The 22642-nt window shown below is 37.4% G+C and overlaps 1 protein-coding gene and 1 long non-coding RNA gene across 3 annotated transcripts in view; one reads left to right on the top strand and one right to left on the bottom strand.

The window, feature by feature from the left end:
- The window catches only part of LIN7A (lin-7 homolog A, crumbs cell polarity complex component), a 63148-nt gene extending 46522 nt beyond the window's left edge, over window positions 1–16626 (top strand). Inside the window, exons 4-6 of the mRNA XM_030548634.1 lie at window positions 2112–2321; window positions 13992–14200; window positions 15372–16626. Coding sequence (XP_030404494.1) covers window positions 2112–2321; window positions 13992–14200; window positions 15372–15483 — 531 coding nt within the window. The 3' untranslated portion in view covers window positions 15484–16626. The remainder of the gene's footprint in view (window positions 1–2111; window positions 2322–13991; window positions 14201–15371) is intronic.
- LOC115644383 overlaps window positions 6336–22642 on the bottom strand; it is a 45518-nt gene continuing 29211 nt past the window's right edge. The window contains exons 2-4 of one of the 2 annotated variants that reach the window (XR_003998486.1): window positions 11801–11907; window positions 9395–9703; window positions 6336–6528 (exon numbers count right to left, since the gene is read on the bottom strand). This is a non-coding gene — a long non-coding RNA (uncharacterized LOC115644383). Of the gene's footprint in view, window positions 6529–9394; window positions 9704–11800; window positions 13225–22642 lie in introns of those variants that run through there. The other variant, XR_003998485.1, reaches the window with a different exon arrangement.

Genomic DNA, 22642 nt, shown 5'->3' on the forward strand with positions numbered 1-22642 from the left:
CTTCTGAAAGACAGGGCCCAAGTATGTAAGTCTGATAGAAGTGAGTGGTAACGATGTGTGAATTCCACTGTATCGATGGAAGAATCCCTGTTGTACCCATATGTAATATGCTTTGTGTTTTCAGTGCATGAACAAAAATAATTGCTTCCAACAGGGCTTCATCATGGAATTAGTTCTCTGTGCACCAAATGGTAAAGGAAGATTACCCACCACCTGGTAAACGGGTTATGTAGATATCGTGCAGTAAGCGTATTCTAGGAAAGCCATGGTATTTTTTCAAGAAAATAATTCATTAAGACCCAATCCTTCCCCCAGAGAAGTCAATGGCAAAATCCCTAGTTTTAATCTGATTACACCTTTGTAAATCTACACTAGGGGAAAAGAAGCAAAAAACCAACAAACAAAAAAACCACACCCCTAAGACAATAGTAAAAACACACAAAGATCAAAAATATGTATCAAAGACACCTACAGTATTTCAGAGAAATAGGGGAAAAGAAGCAAAAAACCAACAAACAAAAAAACCACACCCCTAAGACAATAGTAAAAACACACAAAGATCAAAAATATGTATCAAAGACACCTACAGTATTTCAGAGAAATAGGGGAAAAGAAGCAAAAAACCAACAAACAAAAAAACCACACCCCTAAGACAATAGTAAAAACACACAAAGATCAAAAATATGTATCAAAGACACCTACAGTATTTCAGAGAAATGTTTCCTATGGTAACCAGTACGTTTAAAATAATGAGCCTACCGTACAGTAACCAAAATATTTTCCTACATTTTTTATTTCATTTTTGTTATATTGAGTTAGGGTTTTTTCTTATGAGTTAACTTTTTTCTAATTGAAACTTCAAATGAACAATGTAGATTTGTAAAGGTTCTACTACTGAAAGTAGAAAATTGTTAGAATATGATTTGTTTATACTGTAGGCAAACACAAAAATGATTGCTACGTGGTATAATAAACGGTGAAAAATTCTGAATAGTGTTTGCCATTCTCATTTCTTATTCATATAGAACAGCAGGGTTACAGAGCAATGTTTGAATATCGCAATATTTCCTGGTTATTTCTGGGCTGTCTGCATTGCATTTTCCTAGTGCATTCATGTCTGACATTTAAATGTATGCATGATGACAAGGTTTGCATGAGCGAGTACATATAACTGAGAATGATCCATTATATTCACATCATCTACTAGCTTCCATTAAGCATAAACATTAGAGTGCTGAACAAGTATTAACATAATGTAGAATTACTGCAGTAATTTTAAAAATGAAGATATGTTAAAAAGTAAAAATAATTATTTTGTAATGTTTACTTAATGCTTTACCAGGGTCTACAATTAAAAAGAGACAATTGCTAGTGAAGATTGAATAAAGAAATGTTTTTCTTTTCTTCATAGAAGATTTACAATACCTTACATATTTGTAATTTTTCCTATAGTGAGAATAGTCATTTAGTTTAATTCATTTTATATTTTCATAATCTGAAGATTATGTAGCATTACTTTTCAAGACCTATTTATATAAAGTTTAGTTACAGTATAAAAGCTCATGCTCCTGTTGTAAAAGTTATTAATCTATCAGCACTTTTTTCAAGAGGAAGATTTTATTGAGGCTATTTAAAAAAACAGTTTAAATGAAAATATCCTTCAGGATTTATTTGGGGCAAAGAATAAACCAAATAATCAGTCCTACATATATTGGGGTGGGGAAACAATTAACTTTATCCGAATTACATAAATTAGAAATAGAGCAGAAGGTTATATCAGTGTCTTGCACAGCAGTAAGGAAAAAAGTGAGTGACAAAGCAGCTTTAAAAAGAGAAGTAATGTGTTACAGAGTTAGAACAGATGACTAGCAATCTGGCCTTTTAGGATCTATTTCTGGGTGACACTGGGCAAGTCACTCAACTTCTCTCAGTGCCTGTTTCCCCAAGTATTTCAAAGGAGTGATTTGAGACTTAACATTTGTAAAGTGCTTTCAGATCTTTGATAGAATTTCAAAATATTATTTTCATGTGAACAAATTCTTTCTGCATAACAAACGACAGGGCTTAACAGTGATCTCATTACATGGCCAAATAACTGTCTTTTCTTCCAGGCAACAGTTGCTGCTTTTGCAGCAAGTGAAGGCCATTCACACCCTCGAGTGGTGGAGCTGCCAAAGACTGATGAAGGTCTTGGCTTTAACGTGATGGGAGGAAAGGAACAAAACTCTCCTATATACATTTCTCGTATCATTCCTGGAGGGGTGGCAGAAAGACATGGAGGACTCAAGCGAGGAGACCAGCTGCTTTCTGTTAACGGAGTGGTATGTGAAAAGTTTAGAGTGATTTCCTTTTTCATGAGAGTTTTTATTTTTCCAAATGAAGGTTTAAAATGCTTAAAATGTTTAAAACACCACAAACAAAATTAGCTCTGTAGTAAGACACCCGAGATGGTACATTTGCAGTGAACTAAACAACTTTATGCCACCACATCTTTGTTATAATATTGATTGTTAGAGCTTCATCTTCCAATGTGGCTCAGCTCGGAAAAGTGACTCTAAAAATATCCTTATGGATTTCCATTGTTTATTGTCTAGATTTCTGCATAAAATACATGCAGTTTACAAGTTAAAAAGATATCTTCTGTCATTGCCTGTGCTGCAATTGGAGAGTTAACCTGGGCTTTTTTTCTTCTTGTACTTCATAGCCAATAACAGTCCTGCAGGCCAAATTAGGCCCTCTGTGAAATTTGTGCAGGCATGTGGCCTTCAGTGGCTTTGTACAACTATAATTAAAAAGGAACTAAGTAAACAATGTTGATGATTCACAATGAAGAATAAAATCCAGCTCATTCTCTTTTACTTGTGTTGTTCTGTAGTGTTATTTTTGTCACTAAAATCAGCTGATTTCAGTAAATACCAGAGTGCATAAAAATCATTGATTAAAAAAAATAAATAAAAATTGGATTTTTTTATTTAAATCAGATTTTTTTGATAAAAAGCTTTTTTTTAATTAAGACACATTATAGCTCAAAGATATATCATGGAATAGGGATTATAAATTCTAATTCTATAGTATAAGACAATATAGTCATGTAATGTTTAAGAGAAGTTTTGTAAATGAGTTCCAATAGTTCATGGATTAGGGACCCAATCGTATGGGGTCCCAGGGGCTTCTGTATAGATTATGCAGGTTAATCTTTCTATCTACCCAATGGGACTTAATGCTCAGTCTAGAAGATACCATCAGAGATGCTTAGTTTTGCAGTCCTCAAACTGTGGATTTGTGTCTTCAGAGATGATATGCTTTTTAACAGCAAAAATGTTTTTAAGTACATAATTAAATAATATATAGAGGTGAGAAATAACAGACCTCAACCCTATTGTCCCTCTGCAAATTTGTGTACATGGAGTCAATATCTTACCTCTCTCTGAAAGTGCAAAGTTTCAAAAAGTTAAATAAATAGAAGATTGTTGGGGGCAGAATAGATCTGGACAAGGAGAAAAAGTCTGGAGATAGATGTGAGAAGAGCAAGACAGGCAGTAGAAACAAAAGTGAAACTGTTTGAGCAGCATATTCCAAAAATCTTGGTCTTTCTGAGTGTAGCCTTCATTGATTTGAGATCTACCATACCATTCTCTCACTAGAAGGGGAAACCTATAATGGCAGCAGGTCATAAAAGAGACCCAACTTGGAAATATTGTAATGAAGTTCCTCTGCCTGTGGGTAAGACAGGCATGCGTGCAGAATGCAAACAGTGCAAGAAAGAAATACAATGCCTGGTTGCCCGAATTAAACAACATCATGAGAAGTGTTCCCTCTCAGGAGGAATCTGCATTAAAGATGATGATGAAAGGAACATGTCTGAACATGCAGGATTTTTAGGTTGGTAAACTTTTTTATTTCATACTTCTTTCTTAAGGACTGCTTGTCTTCCTTCTGGACTATTCTTGAATTCTCACATCTGAGCAAAAAATATAGTTGTTACTCTGTTACTATCATTTTAGATGCAATTGTGATAAAAAATAAATAACTGAAATAGGCAGATCTTCCTTTTATAATTTCACCTTTAAAGTAGTACTGCATGTCAGTGAATGCAGTGAGTAATACTAAATGAGCAGTCTGGTAATAATAATTAAACAACTGCATTGACTTGTTTTGTTTAGGAGAATCCATCCTCAACATACAGGATTCTAAAGACTATCCACCTTCAAGATCACCATCATTTTCTATAGTTTCAGAGTTATCTGCCAATGATAGGTTTCAGTCACATCATGTATATCACACAGTCACAGTATATCACCTGTAGCAAAAAGAAAAAAAATCTCCATCATCCAGAAACAACCATAGATAAGTTTGTGATAAGAACAGCAGACTACAAAAAGAGGTAATATATGAAAAAATTGCCTGGTTTGTTTATGCAACAAACTCTCCTTTCTGTATGATTAAGAACCCACATTTCAGTAACATGGTTCAGTCATTAAGACCAGGACACAGCCCACCCAACAGAACAGATGTTGCACGCAAATTACTGGATAAAGTGTACGAAAGAAATTGAGCAGTGTGAAAAAGGTCTAGACGGTGCAATTGTTAACCTGAATCTTGATGGATGGAGCAATGGCCACAATGATCCTGTTGTATGTGCTTGTGTGACAGAAAAAGAGAATCTCTTCCTTATAGAAACAATTGATACATCAGGAAATGCAAACACAGCAGAACGCTTACAAGAAGTACAAGTAAAAGCTATAACAAACTGAAAAAAAATTCAAATGTCTAGTATGCAACTTGGTCACAGACAATGCTGCAAATTTATCCAAGATGAGAAGAAATTTGGAAAGAGTCCCAAGCTAATAACATATGGTTGCAGTGCTCATTTGCTGCATCTCTTAGCCAAAGACTTCAGTGTTCCAGAAATAAAGGTTAATGTTGAAATTGCAAAATACTTTCGAAACAACCACTTTGCAGCAGCTGCTCTGAAAAAAGTGGGAGGAACCAAGCTAACCCTCCCACAAGACATGCAATGGAACTCAGTAGTGGACTGTTTTAAGCACTATATCAAGAACTGGCCTAATCTCATGATAGCTTGTGAGCAAGATCGTGAAAGAATAGATGGCACTGTCACAGCCAAAGTTCTCAGCACTGGGCTTAAGAGAAATGTTGAACACATGTTGAGTACCGTGAAGCCTATTTCTGTAGCCTTGAACAAAATGCAGGGAAATAGCTGTTTTATTGCTGACACTGTTGAAATTTTGAAGGAACTGAGTGAGACCTTAAAAAGAGAACTATGCAAAGACACAGTTAAATTACAAGCATTAAAAAAACAAATGGGACAAGCACTATGTCCAGCTCATTTTCTTGCAAATATTCTCTGTTCTCGGTACCAGGGTCAAACCTTAATGGCTGAAGAAGAGGAGTTGGCTATGACATGGATATCCAGCAATCCTCCCTCCATAATGCCAAATATAATAAACTTCAGAGGTAAGGGTGAACCATTCAAGCAATATGTTTGCTGATGACGTTTTAAAGAAAGTCACAGCAGTGAACTGGTGGTCGTCACTTAAGCCCTTGGATTCAGAGCTGTTGAAGAGATAAATCTCACTTTTAACAGCAGTAACTTCTTCTGCCAGTGTAGAAAGAATATTTTCTTCCTTTGGACTAATTCATTCCAAATTGAGAAATCGTTTGGGACCTGAAAAAGCAGGAAAGCTTGTTTTTCTGTTCCAGATTATGAACAAACAGGAAAATGAAGGTGAAGATGACTGAGTTAGCTGCAGAAGCCAATATTTTAAGTTTCTCATGTTGACCTAGCTGACATAATCAATTTAATTTTTTTAAATATTTCATTTAAAATTTTAGTTATAAACAAACCTGATTTTAAAAAAACTTGAATGTTTAAATAAATTCAAAAGTTCATATGCTTGTTTTGTTAAAATATTATATGTTTGCTGTTGAAGAAAAAGTCCAGAATACATAACATTGTTGTGTTAGTTAAATAAAACAATTTAAATGTCTGTCTGGTGATGTTCTCCTAATACAGCATGGCAAGAAATCCTCCAAATATTAATGATTAACCTGTTGAATTGAAGATAGTTCACTCCCAATGACTTCATAAATATCTGCTTCAATTACCTTTGGTAAATGAAATAACCAAACAAGCATTCATTTTTTGATGTAGCTGTAAAACTAATCTGAAAAGTTTTCAAAATAAAGCACTTTAAAAATGTATAGTGTGTACCTTCTAAAAATGAAACCTACATCTAATCTCTGAGTTGTGAAGAATATTATATTATATATTAATGTATATTAAGGTTATAACAACCAACAAGAATGCACTTTTATGTAGAAATCCATGATTAAATGTAGTCTTCCTGACTAATGAATTTTATTTAAATCAAATTCACCCTGGTAAATTCATACAGGGAGCAGATGTGTAAAGTAAAAAGGTGTCATTTTACATAGTTACTGTCCTTTTCAGTCACCTTCAGACTGACTGATTTGCAGTAGTTTCACTCTGGACTCCAAACAGGGGAACTGGAATAGAGAAGAGAAAAATCAGGCCTGAGTGTCTTTGGGGCCAGTTCTGCCCTCAGATCTCCCCATAACTTATCACATATTTTTTGCACCTCTCCTATGTGTGGTATAGCAGGACATGAATAAAATTATTCCACTGCAGTTTTTCAAAGTGACAACACTGAGTCCCTGGGCAGAATTTATCCCTTTTAAAAGAATTTTCTACAGTCTGAAGACTTAATGATAAGTTAGGATTACACTATTTCTTCTTCTTACAATTGCCTTGTAAATATTAGTGTATTTTCTTTGTGTTATAATCTTTGTCCTCAAAATAGGAGTCAATCATCATAAAGCATGAAGTCGTGGCATAAAGCCAAGTATTCTGTTACTTCCTTGCCCTTTGCACAGCCCCATTAAAATCCATGAGGAAGAGGTGAAATGTCAGTAAGTAGATTTTGTAAAATATTAAAATAGTACGGCACACTACAATAGCATGCTTCTGCCTGAGAACACTATACAAAAGACTGTAATCCTATATTCCTTGTGCACCCAAAACTTCCATCCAAATCTCCCATTGACCATCACCTCCATATGAAGGGAAATAGGATCACACCCCAAAATGATTCATCATAAGCTTGAAATATAAGAATGTTCAGCTTAATTTTCTGTTCATGGCAATACTGTAAAGAATAGTAAAGCATCCTCAACTAGAACTGGTTTGGGAATTTTCTTGATTAAATGTTTTTCAATCGGAAAATGACGATTCATTGAAACTGAACCTTTTTGTAGGAACATAGTTGTTGTGATGAAACTTTTGTCAGGAAGGTTTCTCAAGTCAAGGATGGGAATTTCTAGTTAAAAAGAACAGCAAACAAGAGACTAGCCAATAGCCTTGGGGGTATGACATCACATGGGATGTGGGAAACCCATGTTCAAGTCCTGGCTCTGTCTCATTTGGAACAGAAACTTGAATCCTGATCTTCCACATCCCAGGTGAGTGTGTGTCTGTCTCTCTCCATGTTTTTGGGTATAAAAATGTCTAAAGGTCTCAGTTTTGTCCCCAGGCAAAATGGGAAATTTTTGAAAATTGTGAAAATTTTGCCAACCATCCCTATGCACTAGAGGGAAAAAATATGATTCCATAAATAAAAGAAAAGCTAATACAGAGATCAATCAACTTCACAAGTTCCAGTATAATATTTAACCAAATAAGTTACTTGAACTTCGCTGGTTGGAGGTAAATCAAATAATCTCATTGATATTTAGCATCACTGCCAACCAATGAAGAGAAAAATACAGGTAAAAGGAAATGTAGTATTCTAATTGACCAACAGACTTAATTGGAAAGATTTTTTTTTTAAATTACAGCTGGACAAATACTGTAAAAATAGGTGAACCATCAAGTTTTAAAAATGATTTGCTTTGACTATATTCTCATCTCTTTGTGAACTGCCTACAGAAGTTTACTTGCAGGAATTTGCACTGGAACAAATATTAAGCTAATATTGCAGAAAACAAATGTCAAATTCACCATTTCAAGTATGCACATCAGAAACCTGAATCTAAGAGTTATGCTCATCTGGATGGGTGAAACAAGCATATCTGTGATCCATGTCTAATGAAAAAAACCTTCTATTTTGAATTATAAATCTTGAAAACTTGAAACAATACCTGTTGCTAACGATTCACAAGCCATCCAGCGGCTGATTATACCCACACAAAACATTTCTAGAATAATTTCAAAACAATAAAATAATATAGAAGTAGTGATCTTTTCACAGACAACTTGAGAACAGAAGCAAAAAAGCTAAGTTTTGCTAACCTACTGTTCACTGTGAACAGGTCACCTGCATCTGAGATAAAGCAATAATATACAGCAGGTGCCGTATAACGGATCAGCAGTGGAGATGAAAATGAAATATCAGCAGCTTGCTTATGCTCATATGTTGGTGGTTATCCAACTTTATAATTATCAACATAAAACTAGGGCTGAGTGTTCAGAACCTGTATTACTTATCCTAGTATGACTGGTTGATGTTGCTTAAATTGTCTCACCAGAACTTTAAAAGAAATATTTATCAGTGTGCAGGGGAGAAATGTATTCTTTTCCCTAGTAAAGGGCATTGTATGCAATAAGCCCTGCAGATGGCTCAGCCAGGACACAGAGGTAGCTGTCCATATCTGGCACCGTTAGTCTATATTGCAGGGGATACAGCATAAGTATACAAAAACTGATTCTCATCCAATGTCTGTACTTACACTCCTCAAATAGGAATACAACTCTCACTTTGCCTGCTTGCCCAGTAATCAGATTCCTTTTCCTTGTCTGCAATTGAGTAGGGGATTTTTGACTATAATTATATGCGCCTGGGTATAGTAATGACAGTGCTTTCCTGTATATCTGCAATTCCTTTACCTATTGTTATCTCTACAGTAGGTCTTTTACTTTTATTGTGCTTGATAGAACCTGCCAATGCTGCAAGATAAAAAAAAAAAAAGTTAAAAGTGTATTCTGAATATCCTCTCTTTGCTGTTCTTAGGTTGTTAAACAAAGAGGGAGGAAGCCAAGTTGGGTATTAAATAGTATCACAGCCTTTTATTCAGCAAGCAGCACTGGCATATGGTGTTCTTTATTAAAGGGTATGTTGATGAGCAGTCCCTCAGATAACACTGGGCATACAAACACGTTATGGTTTAGTTAAACACAGGTTATTGGGCTTGGCACAGGGGTCACTGAGTGATATTTAATTGCCCATGGTATACAGGAGGTCAGACTAGATGATCTAGTGGTCCCTTCTGGCCAAACTCTTATGAATTTAAGAGTGACAGCAGGCACAGATGCATTAAAACCAAGTACAGTAATGGTGTTGGATGCAACCGAACTCACCTTTAACTTAGCTTTGGTTGATAATACCTGAACTCAGGTCTCTGATGGGAGCAAGTTCCATACTTAGTAGCATAATCGTTTACTTTGTCTTTTGTAGTTTCACCTTCCTTGTTTTGTTTGAGAGCTTCATTCTTTATTCTGCATCTTTCAAGTCAATCGGAGTTTTCCCATTGACGGGACTGGGAGCAGGATGAAACCCTTAATTACTAACTAGATTGCAGTCAAGTTTTGTAAGTGGTTTGAGAAGTTCAGTCCATTACGCAGGCACAATTGCAATTGTTTACTGCACCATCTGTAATAATCCATCCCCTTTAAAAACAAAATACATGTTTTATACTTAAATAATTACATGCAAGTTCAGATATGCTACTTGACATGTGCTTACTGCCTATTATAAATAACAGCAGTGAAGTAAAAATATGCTGCTCAGTAAATATAGACAGTGTTAATTGCTATGGGTGCCCAGTGCTGATGCCGATTCATATTGACCATAATTCGTTAGGAAGAAAGTGACGTGCTGAAGGATGCAGAGCTGCATGGTGTTAGTTTCAAGAACAAAAGTCACTTTACAGTGATCAATGTGACCATGTCACATATTAGTGATTTATTATATAGCTAGCACAGTAAGCACTGGGTACATTCTCCTCTGATAGAATTCAGTACACCATGAGTTTAATAAATAGATAGCTTTTGAAAAATCAAACCACAAAACACCTAAGCAAATTTTTAGTTTGTACATGCAAAAATTATCTTTCAAGTAAATTTTAAAATACCCTATTCATATATTGTTTTCCATTTGAGCTCTGATCGTTTTGTGCATTAGACACATTCTCACCTAATAATTTTTCAAGTATTTATAGTGGAATTCTATTTTTTGCAAATTACTTTCATTTAGCTCTGGATGTTCAGCAGATTTATATTATCATAATCACAACAATTAAAAAAGTGTACTCTGTCATGTAACTTTAATACTATTTTAAGATCTTACAGTGGGAGGGTTTTGGAAGAGATTTAGAAAATCTGTGCTTCAGAAACCATATGGTCATGCATCTGAAGCTAGTTTGTTAGTTAGCTGAAGGTTCCGTGTCACTCAGGCTGCCAAATACAGAATGGCCTACAGAGGTGAAAGGAAGCTGGTACGGTCCAGTACAGTGTACCGGCAAGAAAGTGCTGTCTGTACTGGCAGGCCACTGATGGCAGGAGGGGGGCAAAAGGGGCAGCTGCCCCAGGGCCCTTTTAACTCACAATTTAAAGGACCCGTGGCTCCCGGCTGCCCTGCATACCGGTAAGTCATTTAAAGTTACTTTTACCCCTGAGCCTACCTCATCATTTTAGCACCTGAATTGATAATTACCATCTCCCCAACTTTGAATATAAATATAATGTTTTCTGAAGCATGTTCACATTTCTGAAATACTTATGTCCCATCAGTTAATCTAAAAGTTTATTCCTTGCTTGGGACAGTATTTTCCAAATACGTTGTTGATGTAACTCCTATGCTGGACCCTATATCAAGTTATGTTTCCTGCCAGCAAGAGGTTAGAGGACAAACAGTATTGGTTGTATTACACATTTCACTGAAGTCAAGTCATGTAATGTCCCTGCTTTTGGCATCTTCTGCCTTGATAGTTCTATCTCAGTGTGCCACAGCAGAAGTAATTCATATTTGTTCTGATCTGTTACGCACAGTATTCACAATTTATTAGAAGTGACAAAAATAAGCAAATTTTTTTTCTAATTTCTGACGTTCCTAAAATGATGCCAATGTAGTCTTGCAATATTAGACTTGTATCAGTGCTGCTTCTTCTCTTTGGAGATTTGTGGCATATGGGCATAGTTTCCTTTTAAACAGCTTGATACACAATTGCCTCAATATATTGTATGGCAAAGCTTTGATTTCTTTTCTTTTATGAAAAAAACAACATTCATTTAAAAATGGTCTACAACCCACATGAAGATCTTGGTTGTAGGGTTTTTGCACTGAGACACTTTTGTTTGTTGGAATGTATATGACAATCATCTATCATTATAGAATTCCACCATTCCACCTAATGTGTGGAACAATTTGTACCCCTGAAATGCACTCCAGTCAAGCAATTTAATGGGGAAAAATGAAAAACGTCTTTCAGAGAAATCACCTCTCCTTTTGAAGACCTACTATTTAAAAACAAAGTAAACATACAAATCAGAAATTAAGCACATTTGGGAGTATGTTTCATTTCACAGCAGATATCTCTTAATGCAAGCCATTTTTGAGAAAAAGGGTATGTACTGATCTGACAAGAGAATTTTGCCCTTAATCGGGGCTCTGAGATCCTTCAGTATGTATGTTTTCTCTCTCGTTCCTTTCTTTTCCTCTGTACTCTACCACAAATAAAGTACCACTTTTTAGAGACTATGTCAAACCTCATTGACAGAAGACCTTGCTTTCTCTCCCAAATAGACATCATCAATCACTTGTTCCAAGGACTGAATATGACTTCTTGTGAGGACTGGAAATCTAGAATTCAGGACTGAAAGAAAGAGAAGGAAGAGGGCGTTTGGGGAAAGAGGGATAGGGAATTATAGGAAATTGAAAAAGAATAGATACTACGTATTGAGAAGCAGTCAATAAAGAGGATTTACTGTGCTCAAGCCTACATTCCAAGGAAGCTAGTGGGAAATGAGACACTGGAAGCTGCTTTTTAAAGTTGACTTCAATGGTAGGTGGGTCAGGAGATGGACATTGGGTTAATCTCCTTTTGTGTGTAATTGTATATAGAAAAAACTTCAACAAAATTTATACTTATTTTTAAGCTTAGAAATGTCAGTAATGTTGTCTCATCTCCCCTGTTTTTTTCCGAAGAATCCAGAGATGTGGTTTCTTGGCTTTTAATTGAAGAAGGTCTTCAATCTTTAGCAAAAGAGCTCTCTTCTGAATTGTCTATTGTGTATTTGAGTTAAATGGGTGTTAACAAAAACAATAGTTTTAAATCGTCTGAATTACAAAAAACAAACAAAAAGCCTGCAACTTTTCTCAGTTAGGTTTCAAATCGTACATATCAGAGTTCTCCACTTACCCTTATGGTCTTCCAGGAAACCAGGGTAAAAATCCAGACAGAATAGTAACAAAAAAGCTACCTTCATACATCATAAAAAGTCAGAAAACCATTTCTCTTTCACGTGCATGATATATTTTAAATGTTTGGATTTCACAAACCATGAACTTGTCTCACCTACACTTGTGCCACCCCCACTCTACCACGACCACACACCTTTTTATTTTTTTCAGTATCAATACACATACACCACCACACTCAAAGTCAGTCTGGTACTGCAGAGTTTAGCTAGAACTGCGGTATTTTTAAAACTAAATTCAAATTCTGTTTTCGGACACAGTTAAGTCCAGCATAAATGTGGCTTAGTACACGGATATGTCTACACTGATAAAAAGCCTGAAGCACCTAGTGTCAGAGCCCAGGTCAGCTGTTCAGGCTGGGGCTGGAGCCTGGGCTCTGAAACCCTGTGAGGCGGGATGATCTGACCTCTTGGGTGTGATAAGCTAGTTTATGATCTTGCAAACACTTAAATATACGCATTGCTCTGCACTCACATGAGCAAGACTTAGAGTTCAAGGTGTCTACTTGCATGAGGAGGATTATGTACATGTTCATGTGTAGATTATGGAAACTAAGGTCCTAGTTCATCACTCACCCCTTGGCCTCCTGGTTTGCTCTTGAAGATGCAGTTAAGTGGACATTGCAGCACATATGCCTGTCTGCTACTAACTGGATGGAGAGCACCAGCTCATTTCGCATAGGCTACCAAACAGTAGGGTGACCAGATGTCCCAATTTTATAGGGCTAGTCCCAATATTTGGGGTTTTTTCTTATATAAGCACCTATTACCTCCCACACTCTGTCCTGATTTTTCATACTTGCTATCTGGTCACCCTACTGAACAGTCACTACTAAAAGGGGTCTGCACTTGTGATACTAACTCCTGTTAAGCAAAGGATGTGATAATGCATGTGAGCAGTCCCATTAACTTCTAAACACAAGTAGTCTCTTAAGTTAGTGGGCTTGCTCACATATTTGAAGTTAAGCAGGTGCTTACATATTGCAGTGAGCTCCATGCAGTATCAGTGCCTTAGAAATGAAAGGCTAGTGAGCCATTCCCACACCCAACCTGCTCGCTTCTCACCCATGTTAAGCTTTCACACTTCCTGTATTCCACTTTCTTATCTGGTAGCCACAGAAAAGGTTTGACAAGCTTTTCTTAAATTCAGTTGGTTTTGCATTATTTTGGTTTATATATCTGCAAAACTCTCCCCACCCCCAGTTTTTGTATGAATCAGAAATTATGCTCATTTTCACATTTCAGATGAAACCTAAAAATGATTCAGGCATCATATTTAAAATGCAAAAAGAGATAATCAATCAACCCTGCATAAATCTTATTTACATTTACATTTCTCCCCCAATGACCATTTGAAAAGTCTAAAATAGGGAAACAGCTTAAACCACTGATATCCTTTCTGTGACAGCAAGTACGAGAAGAGGACAGCACTCTGGATAAAACCAGCATCTTTAGAACTCTGTGTTCTCCTTGCTTGCAGAGTGTGGAAGGAGAGCACCATGAAAAAGCAGTGGAGCTCCTGAAGGCTGCTAAAGATAGTGTCAAGTTGGTCGTGCGCTACACTCCCAAAGTGTTGGAAGAGATGGAGGCTCGTTTTGAAAAACTGAGGACAGCACGACGCCGGCAACAGCAGCAACTGCTAATTCAGCAGCAGCAACAGCAGCAGAATGCACAGCAAAATCATATGTCGTAGGTGAGATTATTCAATGGTCATGCTTTTGGCTCGAACCTGTGAAGGGTTGAGCATCTTTTACCAGCTATGAGCACCAACCGCAATGGGAGCAGAGAGTGCTTATTGCTTGGTAGACTTCAGTGTGCCCTACCCGAAGAAAAATGCACTTTGCAAGTAGGGGATTTGCCACATCAGAATGTGGAGCTATTTTTCCAAGTCTGAATCTAGAAATCAATACCTGGCATACAAGTCTAGCATGCAATACAAGGAAGAGTCCGAGCAGTAACTTAGTATTTTTTCTGCACACCCTCTCATACTGTATTTTACTCCCATCAACCAAAAAATAGAGTTATTGTAAAAATTACGAATTTTTTGCTACCAGCTTTAGGCTTAACATAACAGTCCCTTACTACTATGCTGCAGAGTATCTACACATATGAGGGGAATTTTTCCCAGCCCTTTCACAACTACAAAAAGCCCAAAATGCACCAGAGCCACTGTGGTTCCATTGCATAATGTGTTGGAAAAGTGCTTAGTTGCACATCCTACCTCCACTGTGGTAGGGAATATTCCATTCACCGCATGGGTACTTATATGGCCAAAATTACTATAGCATCTGAGTGCCTTACAATCTTTAATGTATCTTCACAACACCCCTGTGAGATGGCACTTCCTGATCACTCCCATTTTCCAGATGGAGAACTGAGAGGCTAAGTGATTTGTCCAATGTCATCCAGGAAGTCTCTAGTGAAGCAGGGACTTGAACCCAGCTCTTCCAAGTTGTAGGCTAGTATCCTGCTTTGGTCCCCTAGACAAGAGTCTTTTGCTGAGGTTTTGCATGTGAGATCAGAATTTTGCTTGGTGGTCCCTTATTCTGCGAGTCTTAGTCAAAATTCCTGTTTTCCACTCTTAATGTTACAGATGTAAATGGTTAAGTTTTGTGTAATAAATTGTGTTTTTCTACCTTAAACTGGACTGTTGCAGGAACTATTAAAATGCAAAATCTCACAAAGGTTTCAAATAAAATTTAGACAATCTCACCCCAATGAAATCTTTAAATGTACTATAGTGCTTGTTAAAGTTATTCTTAGTTGGGGAGAAAGGAAGGAAGGAAGGAAAATATGAGTGACCCAATCCCTCAATTCTTTTTGTTAGCTCTGAGAAGTGTTCTTGTTTGTTTAATTCTAGGTTATTCTCAAGAATAAAATCCAGATCAAGAATTCAGGAACCAAGCAATTGGAGCTGTGCTTCAATATTCCAACCTACAGTTACAAGGAAACAGAGGGAACACAATAACTGAACTTATCAAGAAGTTATGAATAAGTGGTGTAAGAATAATTTAGTAAAAACCACAACACACCTGGTACCTTCTTTATAAGGCTTTTCAGTACAGTGCAGTCTCATATACAAGATTTCTATAACTTTATTCCTAATGAGCAGTATGTTAAGTAAACACTATGAAATGTAGAGAAGTTTGGGGTTTCTGAATAAATCATTGTAAGGTCCAATCTTGCACTCCTTATTCTAACAAAACTCTGGCCTATTGGTTCACTGAGGTCAGTGAAGGTTATATCTAAGGATGCAAAGATCGGCTGCTAGTGAAGGTGAAGTCTTTCTCTGCAGTTATTTCCAGAAATGAACAACTTGTAGTTCATCAACCAAACTGCATCTGTTCAAAATGTTGCCACAAACATAAAACAAAAACTCTCACATCACACTCCATAACCTCTTTCTACTATATATTGTAGAGTTGTTTTAATCTGACTTCCAGTTTATAATAATTTTAATTTTTTCCCTGAAAATAGCAAGTTACTATATTTATAAAATATTCAGTTGTAGAAGCAATTGGCTTTTTACTCTTGATGTTTCCATATATTTTATTATGCATCAATAGAGTGAGGCAGTTTTAGATCTACTTTAATTTTATTAGTAGCAAGGCTAGAGAATCTTAGAACGTATTTTTAAATATAGGTATTGCTTGTATCCATTATAGCTATTATTCTGAAATCAATAACTTAATATACTGTATATTTATTCCATAAAATATATATTGTCAGAATGTACTTGTTACAGAAATAGGATCTTTGCTTACCATGTATTACAAATATAGTAAGATAACGTTAGCAAAAGACCAAGTTTTGTTTGGCACATATTCATGTGATAAATATAACCCAGGTATCTTAGCTTTTCTGTATTTTAAAATTTATTTTGTATTTCATTGTTAATATATTTAGGAGAAGAAGTGTAAATTGTTCCTGGCATATTTTCTTGTAGGTCAGTTTGATCTTGAAGTTTAGAACTTTATCAAATCAAATTGGAATGTAAAAGCAAAATATATAAGAACCTTTTTAAGTTTACATTTACTTTTCCAAAGATTCATGAACAGTCACAGCCAAAGCTGGAAGGCTAAAAAGATCATCTACCTTAGAAGTGAAAAAAAAAAACAAAAAAAACTTAATCCTCAGATTGTGACCAATTTATTATCATTTTAAAATGTCTCCTATATAGAGAAAAAGGAGGCAAAAAGGAAGTCCTCCAATTCTTCCATACTGAAAACTCCAGTTGATTTCACTTGGAATTTGGGGGCACAACTATTCTGAAACAATGCTCTGGTTGCAGCCTTGTAACAAAAAAGCCAAAACATGTTACATCTTTTCTCTGCAAGTACTCACATCATTGATTCTCTTCACTTAAGTATAAGAGCTAATCAAATACAGAGCAGACAGCCACAGCGGGGGAAATGGATATACCACAGTAGCATAGGTTTAAAAAAGAATACCTACTGGCCACCAGCTTTGACAGTGTTCCATTACTATATTTAACTGCTGAAAGTAATCATGCTTTTAAAACCAAAATTATATTAAAAACACCAGATGAACAATATAATACCTAGAAATAATTCCATCCAGTGGTCCTGGTGATGACATGAATTAAACAGTCTAACTTGAGTGTGCCACCAGAAGTTAAAGATGGAATATTCTTTTACTACGTTGTGCAAAGATTTTGTAGGAGTTTTTTTGTTTCATTTTTTAACTTAAGATTATGTACCCATTTGAAATATATATTTTAAAGCTATATTTTTAAAAAATCATTAGTATTGATAGTATATGAACTGTTACTGCATATGACTGTATTATATCCCATGATAATGATTTGAGTTACATTGACTACTCTGTATAGAGACCAAATATTACACAGTACGATTAGTGAGACCACTGTATTACATTCTTTCTGAACTCTCCCCTGCCCCTCATCACAATATCTAGATTTTAATGGAATGGACAGTTAGTATAGTAAATTGCAAAAAAAAAAAAATGTCATTAATGTCTTTATATAGAGAAGCATATCTAATTCATTTGCATATGTTATTGTCCAATAAATTATTTATACATATTAATATAAACATCTCAGTCTCTGCCAACATTTAAAAATAAGAGGAGAGTATAATATAGGTACATTACAACAGAAGGGGCGAAAAATCACTGGGGTTAGACTAGATGACCTTTGCGGTCCCTTCTAACCCTATGTTTATGGGGTCAATTTCAATGATCATACCTGCACTGTGGATCTGTAAAGATGTAGCAAGTTAATCACTGGAACAGCTGACAGCAGCCTCTACACACTGCCAGTAATCTGTCATCCTCTAAAAACTGAACCTTCATTTATGGATGTTCTCTGCATTTTTCACATAAATCTACAGCTTTGATTCAGCATAGCACTTAAGCACATGCTCATGTATTTAACTAGAGCCTAAAAGTGCACACACCGCTCTCTCTCTCTCTCATTCAGACATTCCCACGCTTACAGCTAATTGTTTGCCTTTTTATTTATTGCTGTTACCATATAAAATTGGTTTATCTGCAGTCACTTTAGTAAGTTTAAGGTCTCATTGATTTTGGCAGGAATAACTTGAACCCCCTCAGATACGTTTCCTTGTATTGACAGTGAGTTGAACTAGAACAGTGGTTTTCAATCTGTGGTCCACAGACCCCTGGGGGTCTGCAGACTATGTCTAAGATTTCCAAAGGGGTCTGCACCTCCATTCGAAATTTTTTAGGGGTCTGCAAATGAAAAAAAGGTTGAAAACCCCTGAAGTACAAGATCCACTAAATCTTTTCTGTCTCTAATACTTGTAAAGGAATAAAGGATACCGTTCTTTGGGTCAGTGGCCCAGAGCTGGCCTGACTGTCCCATTAGCCCGGCTTGCTGCACCTAAGAAAGAATTGGAATTTAATTAGCTGACCCTCATATAAAGAGGCCAGAAGGGGTTTAGCGGGGAAGAGAGGAACTGCAACATCCTGGAGGAAGCTGAGAGGCCAGAAGTGGTTCCCTGATGACCCACTACTGGAGTTATTGCTGAGAGGAACTGCTTCAGAAATGCCAAATGGTCAAAAAGGGAAATTGGTGAGAGACCTGTATTACTGAGGCTCTTAGGAAAGAGTCAAGAAATCCGGTTAGTGGAATTACTGGTGTGAGAGGTTAATTTGGGGGGGAAAGGACTGCTATGCATGCACAGACTTGGAAGTAAGAATCTGCAAGAGTTTGATTATGTTTTATTAAGGCGGCTCAATTAAGGAAACTACCTCAGCTGAGAAATAGCTTCCCTGGATTCCTTGGAAAAGTTCAGTCAAATTAACCTCAGAGAGGGTGAACAGACCTAGCAAGACACAGTTTAGCCCAACAAGAGGAGGGTGCTATCAAATAGGCCTAATCCTTCTAGAACATGATAATCAAGGGGGAGCTGTCTGGCTTTGAGTTTCGCTATCTTTCCACCATGCCAAAGACAATATCCAGTATTCATAGACAGATTTGGATTTTTGACACTCCCTGCATAAAGCCCACAAATGTATTACGCTAATCCACTCAGTGTTGCTTTTCTGTTTGCGACAGATAAAAAATCAGTCACCTTTTAAAAATGTTTCAGAATACCACATTGGGAGAATTCTACAGAAAGGAAGCTTGGGGAACAGGTGAGAGAATTTCATGGCACGCTTCTTAATACAGTGAAACGTATGTGTCATGTTGGCTTGTCAGCTGCAGCTTACACGGTGATCAGTGTAAAGATGAAAAGCCAGTGAGTGCACATGCTTTTCACTTGAGTGAAAGAAATGACATACAATACTGCAGTCCCCATTGAAAAAAAGTGTTGCAATGCATATCTGTCCACTATATTATGTACTTCTGGGGGAATTCTGCACCAAAAATTTAAAATTCTGCACACAATATTTGAAAATTCTGCAAAATTCTGCATATTTTATTTGTCAAAATAACACAATATAATCATACCAGTTACAATTTTTGTAATTTATTTCAAAATATCTGTCAGCAAGTATGCCTGTAATAATACAGACAAAAAAAAAGATTCTGGTATTTTTTTTTGACAAATAGATTCCTTACGAGGCATATTAATATAGAACTTTGTGTAATTCATTTAAATTACAATACAGATCTGTATTTCCTGCACCTGTCAGAAGTAGTGCAAAGGGTTGGGAGAGTCAGGGGTAACAGAAGAGCTGAGGGAAAGAGAAGGAGCCTAAGAGTGAACCTGGAGGGTGTTGAGTGTGGGTGGGAAGTTTTTCTTTTTTGGGGGGGAAGAGGGGGATTGTTAGGGTGTTTGGAAGCCTCCCCCATGCAGACCCTGGCTGACCCCAAGCCTCCCATTCAGTCATGCACATCTACCTCGTCCCCACACCCCTCATCCCCATGGGCCTCTGCAGCCCCCCATCCCCAGGCTCAGTAGTGTCACCCCACTAACTCCTGACCCATGCTCCAGTCTGTCCCCCTCACTAGCTATTCTGAACCCTAGTCTGACTCCCCAGCAGCCTTGTGCGCCCCACTCTGTTCTAACCTGGCTCCAGTGGGCAGGGAATTTTGTATTTTCCCGCATAAAGTACATTTGCCCAGGTAAGTGCTGCAGTTCCGCCTTGTCCCACAAGAGGCCGCTGTGGTGCTAGAACAGCGGGCATGAATGCTGCTGGCTGTTCTGGCACCACAGCGGTCTCTGCTGGGCAAAAGGCAGAATTGCAGCACTTTCCTATGTGGAGAAAATACAAAATTATGCAAGACAGATTAATTCTGCGCGTCTGCTGATGCACAGAATCCCCCTAGGAGTAATTATGCTATTCCTACAGTGCATAATGGGGGGCCCAGTTATACCAGGGACCTTTCAGAGCTACCACAATAGGAACAAAAAAAATGTAGGTCACACTGACAGATGGGGACACTATTTCAGAAATCAGTGACTGGAAATGAGGTAGGAGTCATGGAGGACAACCAGCCAAACATGAGCTCTCTGTGCAGTGCTGTGGCTAAAGCTCTAACATGATCTTTGGACGTATAAGCTAGGGAGGATCAAGAAAGATTAGGGAGGTGGTAGTATCTCTGTATACAGCATCAGTATACTATGCCTGGTTCTCATCAGTGGTGCCAATTAAAATATTTCTTGGGGGGAGGAAGGACAAATTCTGAGCCAACCCAGGCCACATAAGGGACCCTGTTCCAGTCCCCACTCATTCTTCCCCTCAGCCAAGGATCCCAGGTCTCCCTTGACTGGTGAATCTTCCCTCTCTCTTACCCACACAGTGCATGTGCCAGTGCTACCAGGATCAAATTTTTGGCAGACTCCTCTGAGCTCCACCCCATGTGCCAGTCTGCAATATCAATTTGTCCTGGCCATGGCACTGAAACCATGCAGCTAGAGCAATGCTCCAGACTGCTCTGGCAACAGCCACATTGACGTAGTATGGGAACACTGCTTAAAAGTGGTCAGACAGAGCTCCCCAACATCCACTAGCTTCTAAATCTATGGAACTTTGAGCGAGTGCAAAAACCTCGTGGGGAGACAGTCTCCCCTAAATGCTGCCACTGGTTCTGGTGCTCACACTTGAAAAAAAAGACACTGGAAAAGATTCAGAATTGCTACAGGAGTGATTTGAGGTCTGGACACTGGTCTTCCAGAGAAAAACAAAAGATGCTCAGTCTATTAAGTTTACCCAAGAGGAGGTTAAGAAGTAACTTGATCAGCAGCCTTTGGTACACGGCCCATCAGGGTAATCCGCTGGTGGGCCTTGAGACATTTTGTTTACATTGACCATCTGCAGGCACGCTTACTGCACCTCCCACTGGCTGGGAATGGTGAACCATAGCCACTGGGAGCTGCAGGAGGCTGTGTCTGTGGATGGTCAATGTAAACAAAATGTATCTTGGCCCACCAGCAGATTACCCTGATGGCCCACGAAAGCGCATGCTCCAATACGTCTGTTAGTCTATAAGGCGTCACAGGATTCTTTGCTGCTTTTACAGATCCAGACTAACACGGCTATCCCTGATATCTTCTGCCCAGATAGCTCAGATTCCTAACTGACCTTGCATGTGCCTATGTTTTGGTGGTGGCTCCTATTCTTTCAGCTATCTATTTTATTAAGGAGCTTAATTACATTGATCCTGACTGAACGGTGGATGTTTTGCACACCAGTTTCAATGTGGTTTCATCAAATTCCCAGAACAATATGCTATAGCTCAAACAGAAGTTATGGGCTTAATGTAAGGCCTGAAAACCTGTGGCCTCACTTATGCAGGAGATCAGACTATATGTTCATAATAGTCCTTTCTGATCTTAGTCTATAAATGTGATAATCAAAATGTTTGGACAAATATTCAAAATGACCACATACTTTCTGGGTCTTACCTGACCAACACGAATTTCTTGACTTTGCAAAATTGGGCTGGAAATCTCAGGTAGATTGAACTTCTCACACACTTTCCCATACTCCTGCTTCTGGTCGTGCCAGGAAAGCCAGCAATAGCCTCTCACTGTATTTCTACACTTCCGGTTCTACCCAGAGTTAACAATTACAGAAATGCATGAAAATTAAAGTTATCCAAACCTAGAAAAAAAATGTAATATAAATTTGATACTAAAGAATGTGGTGAAACCTGAGTGTTACTGAAGTTCAGAGGTCTGCAACTATTCAGGAGCTAACAAAGGTCCCCAAGACAGAAGAATTGTACCCATATTGAAAATCCAACATTCCCTCAACAATTTTATCCTTCATTTTATTTACATGTTGCTAGGTCTTTATTTTCCTCTCATTTTGTATTGTTAAATGTGTTAAATTGTTAAATGGGATGTTTCTTTGATTACTTTCGTAATTGTTAGAATTTTACAGAGAGATATTTTATGCTAAGACATTTCCTACTTAACATGGTGATCTACGCTAAAAAAAAAAAGACAAGATCATGGCCTCATTAACATCCTTACTGTTAAAACAAACTCAAACACATAGCCGATCAACAAACAGCCTGCTCTATATTTGCAACCAACTTCATCTTTTGATGTATTAAACTTCTACAAAGAGACAAGGTGGTAAGGCGATAGGTTTTATTGGACTATTGGTGAGAGACAGCTTATGCAAAGTTCTTCTTCAGGTCTGGGAAACTTAGGGCTTGTCTTAACGTTT

This window comes from Gopherus evgoodei, chromosome 1, assembly GCF_007399415.2.
Source record: "Gopherus evgoodei ecotype Sinaloan lineage chromosome 1, rGopEvg1_v1.p, whole genome shotgun sequence".
In the NCBI taxonomy this organism is placed as follows: Eukaryota; Metazoa; Chordata; order Testudines; family Testudinidae; genus Gopherus; species Gopherus evgoodei.